At 34.5% G+C, this 10,872-nt stretch overlaps 1 protein-coding gene across 4 annotated transcripts in view; it reads left to right on the top strand.

Annotated features, from left to right (window-relative positions):
- Positions 1-10,872, top strand: part of LOC101999859 (complement factor H) — a 132,166-nt gene that overhangs the window by 60,699 nt on the left and 60,595 nt on the right. For all 4 annotated transcript variants that reach the window (XM_013346745.1, XM_026779733.1, XM_005348454.2 and 1 more), the window contains 6 exons: positions 1,048-1,224; positions 3,771-3,953; positions 4,146-4,355; positions 4,791-4,964; positions 5,086-5,262; positions 9,676-9,852. In XM_013346745.1, coding sequence (XP_013202199.1) covers positions 1,048-1,224; positions 3,771-3,953; positions 4,146-4,355; positions 4,791-4,964; positions 5,086-5,262; positions 9,676-9,852 — 1,098 coding nt within the window. The remainder of the gene's footprint in view (positions 1-1,047; positions 1,225-3,770; positions 3,954-4,145; positions 4,356-4,790; positions 4,965-5,085; positions 5,263-9,675; positions 9,853-10,872) is intronic.

Below are 10,872 nucleotides of genomic sequence, written 5' to 3'. Positions count from 1 at the left end.
ACTTTGGGAGCTCAGTCCAGTGTTCCAGTGTGGGTCCATCGCCAGATGAAGGTTCTATGGTGATATGCAAAATATTCTTCAGTATGGCTATAGGATAGGATCATTTCAGGTTCCCTATCTTCAGCTGCCCCAGGAACTAACTGATGCCTTAAGTCTTTGAAGCACTCTAGTCAATATTTAAAGATTGTTATAAAGGAAGTTTATAGAACTTTGGCTAACAACTTACTTATATTTACTCTATTCACACACATTGCACTCTTCATTTCAAATTATTAACAAATGTTATCCAGGACCTATACTGAAATTTTGTCAAATAAATAAGGACTCTCATCTTCAGTTGGTAATTATAGCACATAACATATTAAAAAGTGTATACATCAACCTTTCTTAAGTCATAACACAATCAGTTTTATTCTTATGACATAGTATTGCTATATTATAGGATTATCTAGCATAGGAAATGACTTCTTATCAACTTTTATGAAGGGAATATAAAGGAGAGAGATGGTGAATACAAGCATGTAAGATCTTATACAAATCTGGTTCTCAAACAATTGTTTTTTACACAATATATCTTAGATATTCGTTTTAGAGAATGGATCTATCAAAAAAGGAAATTCAAACTAGCAAATCTCTTACAATCTATCCACTCATGTTTTTATTTTAATATATTTAACATTATGGACTAAAATTAGGAAAAGGGGAAATCAGAAAATGTGAGCATTTCACAGCTTTCAAGTAGGGGACTAAAGCTGGTCACATCAAAATCACTTCCTATGTAGACAATGATTTCCTTTGCTGTTGCAATTGCCTAATATCCATATCTCTTCACGAAACACTGTCTCTGAGATGTGTAGGACTTGACATGAGGTCTAGTTCTAGCACCATAGGCCAATCTATATGATAACCTTAGCAATTTAGTTGGCAGAACATATGAGTATAAATAATAGTTCCATGTGTATATTGAATGCTCTAGCTATTTTAATATGGCAGCTATTTCACTTCTTGTAATTGTTTTTAATTTTTCCTGCAATTATTTTCACATAGCAAAAGATAAACTTGAGAACTGTAAAGAACCATACTCAATTAATATGGAAGTGATTCCCTCCAATAAGAATGAATTTAATCATAATGTTAGCGTGAAATACAGATGTAAAGGAAATCAGGACTATCAACAGTCTATCTGCATCAATGGAAGATGGGATCCTGAACCAACCTGTACAAGTAAGTTCTTGTTTGCACTGTCTTCTGGTAGTTATTCTAATCTTTCCTTACCTGTAATAATAGTAGCTTTACGTTCTTAAAACACAGTAATTATTCTTCAGAATTATACTTCAAAATCCTGAATCTTTATCATGTCCACCTCTCCCTCTTCCACTCAAAAATATACTGTGTCCCCTGTACTTCCTGCCCAATTCATGACCTCTTCTCCACATATAAACACATATGTATATGTAATATATATATACACATATACATGGATATATATACCCTACACGAACAACTTGTATATATAAATTCAGCCTGATGAGTTCATTTATTGTTTTTCATATGGATATGTAACTAGGACTAAGAATTTGAGATTGGATAATGTACTTTTTGGGGTCACACATCCTTGGAGAGAATTGATTCTCCTCTTCTAGACAGACATTAATTGCCTGTAGGTCTTCACCTTAGGCAATACTTCTCAATCCTCCTAATGCTATGACCCTTTAATATAGTTGCTCATCTTGTGTTAAACCCTAACCATAAACTATTTTTCATGGCTACTACATAACTCTAATATTGATGCAGTTATGAATCATAATGTAAATATCTGTGTTTTCTGAATATCTTAAGCAACCATGAAAAGGGTCATTAGACCCCTAAGGGATTGTGCCCCACAGGTTGAGAACCTCTGATGTAAGGGTAGGGCTTTGTAAGATTTCTTGCCTATCCATGTTGACATGCCAAGTGGTATTGTCATAATGCACATCATGTTTAAGTGTCCATGCTTTTGAAATTTTATAGGTTCAGCTACCATGTCATATATGAAGGAAGACACTGTATTATAACAATATCCTGGAAAAATACTTTTCAATATATAAAATGATTTAGAAATTGCTATCACCTTTTTAGTGACCTGTAGTTTAAAACACACAAGTGAACTTAATCATGAATTTACCTCCTTGTATTAATGGTCCCTTACTCTCAGAGTTCCATTACATCTAATTGTTTTATCACAATAAATGTGATGTGCCCTTCCTATGCCTATACTGAATTATCATGCACTTCTGTATGGTTATGTGTACTATCAATATAATAACTTATTTTTTCTAGTAACAATAAATCTGACATATGATACCTCCAATTTCAAATAAATAGGCAAGAGTTGTTTGCACTATTTTTGCTTACCTATTTGTATTTACCACTGTTATTTTGGATGCCTGTCTCACTCAATATCTTAAACTATTTTTTAAAGTCTAAAATTTACTGAAAGTATGTCCATGCCAGTTGAAAATCAAAACTATTGCACACATTTAATATACATGCCATTCTGTAATTGCCTCTGTTTTTTATCATGTTTGATTTCATTTAGATTATAGTATGAAGTAAGGTAGTAATTGTTTTTCTTTCCTGCACAGCCAGCTATTTGTTTAAAGAATGTGGAAAAATATATTTACTATACAAATGTTCATTTATTTTTAATCCTTTCATCCACTCTACTTAAGCAGAGATCAAAAAGAAGATTATTAATAATCACTAATAAAGCACATTGTCACATTATGAATCTGCAAGATGAATCAAAATATCTTGATTTTGGAGTGATTTATACAAAACTTTTTAAGTGGGTGTTAATGTCAGTACTAACTGCTCATTATCCTAGATGTTTGCCAACAGTTTTCACATCTCTAATCAGTTCACAATAAATAGGAGGTCCAGGAAGTTGAAATTTTGAATAACATGCTCTGAAACATTTGTGAAAATACTCTATACCCTCATTGACTAAGAGTCAATGCCAAATTATTTATCAAAGTGTAATGATTAATAATATTTATCGTTTACTTGACAAGAGTGACTTAAGAAAAACAGCTCTGAGCATGACTGAGAGAGAGAACGTTTCTAGTTTGGGTAAACTCAGGTTGGGAGATTCATGATAAATGTAGGTGGCATCATTTTATAATCAGGGGTCTTGGATAAATGAAAAGGAAAAAGAAGCCAAACATCTGCACTAATTCTGTGCCCATCCTGACAATAGATGCCATATGACTAGCTGCTCCACACTTGGGCTGCCATAACTGCACTACATGATGAGCTAAGCCAAGCCCTTCCTGCCTTCCTTTCTAAAATTGTTTTGACAGACATTTTGTCACAGCCATGAGAAAATCCACTAGTAAATCACTAGTAAAAAGTCACTAACTAAATATAAGTATCACTTTCTTCAGTACCCTCTCTCAGGACTTTTAATCTAATCCAAAATATTAAATCATAGATTTTAAAATTTCCATGTAACCTCAATTTATAATATTTCATCTTATAATTAATTTAAAATAACATAAATTGACATAAGTTTATCAAAATTCTGCAAAACTGCTTTATAAAAGAGTGAATGGCAATGACAACCATTCAGAGGAAGACAAGAATAGTTACTAATTGCTAGACCAGATAGAAAACATAAAATATACATAATTATTATGTGGTCATAATTAATTTGCTATTTAATAAAATTCTTGCTTCAATAATTTAAGATACTTTCTTTGTCAAGAACTCTAATTTTAAATATTTTTTAGGAGTAGAGAAAAAATCCTGCCCTCCTCCACCACAGATTCCAAATGCCCAAGTGATGGAAACCACAGTGAAATACTGGGATGGAGAAAAAGTATCTGTTCTTTGTCAAGACAATTACTTAACACAGGACACAGAAGAGATGGTGTGCAGGAATGGAACATGGCAGTCATTACCACTCTGCATTGGTCAGTAGCTATGACTTATTTTATAAGATTCTTTCTTAAAATACTGAAGAGAACTAAAGTAAAGGGGGAGGATATTAAAATACTAAGGTTTAACATAAAAACTGTGGAGACATGACCCAAACAGTTTGTTTTTATTTTCCAGTGTAAAATTTTTGTCTATGCTTCACTATTACATTTCTGTTCTTCAAATAGTGAAAAGTCCATGTTCTCAGCCCCCTGAAATAGACCATGGAAAAATTAAATTACTCGGATCACCAGAAGAAAGGGGAGACACAGCTGAGTCCAGCAGTTATGTACACGGCACTACACTCAGCTATGTTTGTGATGATGGATTTAGGATGGCTGAAGAGCATGGGGTAACCTGCCACCTGGGAAAGTGGAGTGCTCCACCTCGTTGTGTCGGTGAGAACAGCATGAAAATTCAATTCTGAATTTAGAACAAGTCTTTACTAATAATCTACTCTCATCAAAACCAGAAGAAAGAATTATTTAGTTTGGCACACATAATTGTTCATATATTGTACCATAAATTTCTATTTGTATAATTCAAACAAAATCCTGCTTGTGTTAATTGTATTGTTTTGAAATCTACTTTTATTCTTTCATTTCTTTTTTTAAATATGATGCATAGTCTGCTGACTTCACCTGCTCATGTGAGTTTTAGTGTGTTGAAGTTGAAGGTGGACTTGGGATGCACTGTCCACCTCTTCTATGATGGCACATCTTCCTTCTTAACATTTCCCTCTGTACACATAGAACTGACACCCAAAAGCGAGTTTCTGAATGAGTGCAATGTAGAATCATCTCACTCTTTGCCTCTCACTGTGTTATTTTTAGGACTTCCTTGTGGACCTCCACCTTCAATCCGTAATGGTATTGTGTCTGATGAACTAGACAGTTACCAACATGGAGAAGAGGTGACATACATTTGTTCTGAAGGCTTTGGAATTGATGGACCAGCATTTATTAAATGTATAGGAGGAAAGTGGCCCCATCCACCAGATTGCAAAAGTATAGTTTTGTTTTCATTCTTTGCATAATAGATTATCTAATTCAACCTAACCATCCCTTCATATATTATATATCCAACAATTTCCTAAAGGCAAAACCAGAAATATTCTTTTTCTTTCAGGAACTTATTGTGACAGTCCACCTGAGTTTGAAAATGCCATACTCACAGGTCAGAAAAAAAAATCGTATAGGCCAGGTGAACGAGTGACATTCAAATGTGCGCCTTTTTATCATATGAATGGATCCAACATTGTGACATGTGTTAATCGCACGTGGATTGGAAAGTTGGTATGCAAAGGTAGTTTGATGCACTTTCAATATGTTTTTATTATAGCTTTAGAGGACTGATAGAAATGTCTAGCAAAATGTAAAGTGGCATCCAAATTAATCTCTTCAGGAGGTAAATGTTCTACTTTTAGGGGTTGGAACTTTTTCTCGGGAAAAGCAGAGCACAGGATGGGTTGAATGTATAGAACTGAAATGAGAGAGAAGAAAAAGCTATATGTGACTAACATAGAAATGAATTTCTGGATCATGATTTTGTAAAGCAATGGAATATTCAGAATAACATCCCCAATCAAAAAAAAACAAAAATTACCATATGTTTCTGGGAAACTATTATAAGATATTACAAAGAATAGTCATTGACCACTCATATTGTACAAGAACAGGGCATAACAGACCTGTTGTTTCAAAGGCACCAAGAGCCCTACCTTTAAAATGGTAGACAAACCTGTACGGGTTGAGCAATGGCCTTTCACAACAGTGATACTGCATTCTTTAGAGCAGCTGGTACAAAGACAACTAAATATTCAACACATTGAAAAATCAACCAGTCCTTCATAATCTTCTATATTTGTTTTTAAAATTATATCTAGAAATTGGGGAATGGCAACAGATCTAAGAGATATTAATAAGGTGATTCAGCTGATGGATTCACTATATGCTGTAATTTTTTCCTTCTTTGTTGCCTAATGAATGGCCTCTTATAGTTACTGATTTAAAAGATTGTTTCTTCACTATACCTTAATAAAACATGACAGTGAAAAATTTGCCTTCACAGTGCCTACTTACAATAATTCTAAGCCTGCTAAGAGATATCTATGGAAGATTATCCGAGGGGAAATGTTAAATAGTCCCAAATATTAAATAGTTAAATGCCAATATTTTGTATGGCAGCTGTTGGACTGTATCCATATGCAATTTCCTCAATCTATAGTTTACCATTACATGCACAACATTTTATTTTCTAACTCAAATGAAGGTACTTCAGAAAGAATGTTTGAAAACATAAAGAAAATTTTGTCGTGTTGGGGATTACAAATTACTCCTAAAAAATACAAAGTAGAGATCCTATTAATTATTTAGGCTATAAAATAGGATTACTAAAGCTAGAACCCAAAAGCACAAATTAGGAGAGATCAATTGCAGACTCTTAATGGCTTCCAAATATTGCTAAGAGACATTTTCAATCTATGGCCGACTACTGTGATAAATACTAATGAACTGACTGATTTAAACAAAGCCTTAGATAGTGACTAGGTCTTAAATTGTCTCAGGAAATTATTAGCTGAAGCTGACAGAGAATTGGCTTTGGTAGAATAGAAATGACAGAAGGCACATGTGGATTGTGTGTATCTAAATCTTAACCATATTCTGGTCATAGTATTTTTTAAATATTCCCCTACAAGAATTTTAATGCAGAAAGAAGATATCTTAGAATGGATCCTTTTACTACATAAACCAAATAAAAAGTTTAAAACTTATATGGAAATGATCTCTAAGTTAAATCTAAAAGGAAAATTGAGACTTTGTCAATTAACAGAAATAGATCCAGCAGAAATTATAGTACCTTGTAATAGTAATTAAATTGACAAACTATGTACAGAAAGTAAACCCTGGCAATGAGATTGTTGTAATTTTTGTTGAGATTAACAACAATATTCTAAAAGCAAGAGAATTCAACTATAAAGAGAACTAACTGGATCCTTCCTCACATTGTACAGGATATCCCAATAACTGAAAACTCTACATTCTATACTGATATAAATAAGTCAGGAAAGAGAGCCTACATATCATAAAATTTAAGTAAAGTGGATTAAAGTCCATATGATTCTGTTCAAAGAACAGAATTAAATCCTGTTTTCATGGTACTAAGGGATTTTGAAGAACCTCTAAACATAGTTAGTAATTTACAATACGTGGAAAGGATTGTTTTGCATATCAAAAACATTGAATTTATACCAAATGATACAAAATTGATTTTATTATTCATTCAGTTACAAGATACAATCAGTATTAGGGATCATCCCATATATAGAGCACACATCTGATTCCATAGGGGCCTGCCAGGTTCACTAGCACAAGGTATTGCAGAAATTGATCAATTATTGACTTAAAATAATATTGAAATGAAGGTTAGCACTTAGCCATCTATTACAATTGAACCTGTAGTCACATTAGGTATGTTTTCAAGGCCAAACAGATGAATTTTAAATAGACAGGTGATCTTCAAACACTTCAAAGATCTACAAGATATGGCATTTAAAATGTTTTAAAAAATAGATTTTTTATGACAATAAGGCATATCTTCTCTGGCACCTCCAATCTATTTCAGAGATGATTATGGGCATTGAGGGAACTCCTCATGAAGTTTACTTTCTTGTGACAAAGTAAGCCCCTGTGCAATAAAATGTCCCTCTCTCCAATGTTGACAGTGTACTAGCCTAGTAAGACATGCAGAACACAGAAGACAGTGACTGCCAAGCCTTGTTAAGGCATGGGTGACAGCCCCTCAGAATACTCTACTTCATAGAAAAGTCTGTCAGATATGCTAGGCCTGTAGGCCAAAGATAGATGCACCAACAGTATAGAGAAAATTTAGGAGACTGTCCAGGCAACCAGAAGTGTCTGTCATTTCTCACATTTTTTGGAATTCACTTGCTTGCACTTTCTGCTTACTCAATTAATATTATTTCCTTCTTAGGTCTCTGAGGTAGTTGAAGACTAGGTAGTTATAGTTACAGTTTTTGTTGTTTATGAGACTCAGAAAAGAAATTCACTAAAGAAATGTAAAGTGTATAAGGTTGAGAGATATCCAAAGATAGATTTTGACAGTAATGTAAGTCATGATAAAATGTAAATTACATACAAGACTTTGGACTCATCAAGATAGACTAGTTAATGAAGTATTTTCTCTAAATTGGTCAAATACAAATGGACTAGACATTGCTGATGTTCCTATTGTCTGTATATAGTGAATATCATTATTGTAATTATTGTATATAGTTTTTCTTCTATTATTATAGATATTTTTATTTTAGACAAAGGGGGAAATATAGTGATACTTTATTTGTGTTTTAATAAATAAAGTTTGCCTGAAGATTAGAGTGCAAGTCAGACAGTGGTAACACACACCTTTAATCCCAGCAGCCAAACTAGTTAACCATGAGGATTAGGCAGCGGTTGTGCACACTTTTCATATCAGCACTAGAGAGAACTATAAGGTAGAATATGATAGACCTTGCTCTATTTTCACTCTGAAGCTTTTGTAGAGGTAAGAGCCTTCTAGTGTTTGGATGTTTTGCTTTTCTGATCTTCAGCTAAACTCCAATATTTGTTTCCAGGTTTTTATTATTCAGATCAATTTGAATTTGAGCTACAGTTTTGTTTGCTTTTACAAGACTATTATTTGGTTCCACAGTAGTATTAGATCCCTGGCTATCTAGTCTTAGGTCTTGGTCACCCAGGCAGTGTCAGATATGGGTTTTATCTCGTGGAAGACCCCATAATTCATATTAGATATTTCTTGGTCAATCCAACAAACAAGATATCTCCATTTTCCTATTGTACATTGCAGACAGAGTATCATTATCGATCAAGTGTTTGCGGCTGGGTTGGTGTATACATTTCCACTTTGGTTGTACGTCTAACCTTGTAGGACTGAAGGAGCTATATGTAGGTACCAGCTTGATTTTGTTATGTTCAGTGAGTTGTGAAGCCTTGCCTCCAGTTTAGTTGAAAAGACCTACTCTTGACAACATCCCAGATGTTTTGAACATTCTCATGTGACCTCTTTGGGTACTAATTCAACTAGATGTAATCCAATCCTGGTACTGGAAACTTCATTTGATGACAGGAGTTGTCAACTGACATTTTGTCTCCCCACAGTTTTGTTTATTTTATATGGATTACCTTCATCTATGTACGTATTTTAGGATTTAGTTTCTACTGTATTATATTTCTATAATAGCCCTCAAGTGATACCTAGTTTTATTTGTTGTTCTCTGTATTCTGTTCCTTGTCTGCCCTTCTCCATTCATAACTTTATACACTATTTCACCGGATACTCCAGGTCTTTTGCTCTACACATAATCTCCCTTGTTCTATGGATTGTAGTTTAACTTTTATTGACTTAACAGCTAGTATCCAAATAAGCAAATATAGCATGTATGTCTTTCTGGGTCTGCATTTCCTCACTCAGATGATTCTTTTCTAGTTTCATCATTTTACCTATGTGTTTGCTGAATACTTTTGTGTGTATGTGTGTGTGTGTGTTTGTATGTATGTAAATGTACCACATATTCTTTTTTATTGATGTACTACATATTCTTTATCTATTTATTGGTTAAGAAATGCATTTGGAATCTTATGTGTCGGTTGAATAATCAAGATGAACAAACAGCAAACGATACTTTCTTTTTCTCTTAAGATAATTCCTGTGAGAATCCACCACATGTGGGAAATGCTACTATAGTAACAAGGGCCATGACTAAATATCCATCTGGTGAGAGAGTACGTTATGAATGTAATCGACCTTATCAACTAGTTGGGGAAGTAGAAGTGATGTGTAAAAATGGGATTTGGACAGAACCACCAAAATGCAAAGGTAGGCCATCATATTTCCCAAGGCTTGCTTGCTATCTTTCTTTTTTTCTCTCTTTCTTTCTTTCTTTCTTTCTTTCTTTCTTCCTTCCCTTCTTTCTTTTTTTCTTCCTTCCTTCTTTTCTTTCTTTCTTTCTTTCTTTCTTTTTAGGTTTTTTGTGACAGGGATTCCCTGTGCCAATAGAGTCTGTTCTAGAACTTGGTTGGCTTTGAACTCACAGAGATCCACCTGCCTTTGCCTCCTGAGTGCTGGGAGTAAAGGCATGTGCTGCCACCACCTGTCCCCAATGCTCATGTAATAATGTAGTTTTGTTATTGTATATTAGTGAAGATAAAGTGAAGTAATTTTCACGAGAAGCATTTTTCTAACTTTTCTGATTTCTTTTAATAATGAAAATAGATTCTTCACTTATACAATACATCACTACTGCAATTACATCCTTCCTACCAACCTCCCTTTCCTAATATATTCACTCTACTCCAGATCCACTCCCTCAAGTTTTCACTACAGAAAAGAACAGGCCCTCAAGAGACAATAACCAAATAGGACAAAACAAGATACAATAGACAAGTCAAAACTACTCATATACAGGCTGTACAAGGTAACTCAATAGGTGGAAAAGAGTCCCAAGAGCAGGCAAAAGAGTTACAGATACAACCACCAGCACTGGTAAAGTCCTAAGAAAACACCAAGCTAACAGCCATAAAATATATGCAGAGCACCTGCTGTACCCATGAATGCTCTGTGTTTGCTGTTTCAGTCTCTGTGAGCCCTTGTGAGCCCTGCTTAGTCTTATTCTTAAAAAATATACCTAAGGTTCCCCCGCCCACCCGGCTGGCTCACAGCAAACTCCGGCGGGTCCCAGCAGTGCCGGGCGCCGGCGCACCCGAGCAAGCGGCTACAGTCGGCGGTGGCGGCGGGTCAGACATATAAACGCAGGAAATAGCCATGAATGTTTATTAAGAAAAGGGGTGTGGGGAAAGAGAGAGAGAGAGAGAGAGAGAGAGAGAGAGAGAGAGAGAG

This window comes from Microtus ochrogaster, chromosome 6 (genome assembly GCF_000317375.1).
Source record: "Microtus ochrogaster isolate Prairie Vole_2 chromosome 6, MicOch1.0, whole genome shotgun sequence".
Lineage (NCBI taxonomy): Eukaryota > Metazoa > Chordata > Mammalia > Rodentia > Cricetidae > Microtus > Microtus ochrogaster.
The sequence above is the reverse complement of the archived record's forward strand: the minus strand, read 5'-3'. Positions and strand labels throughout refer to the sequence as shown.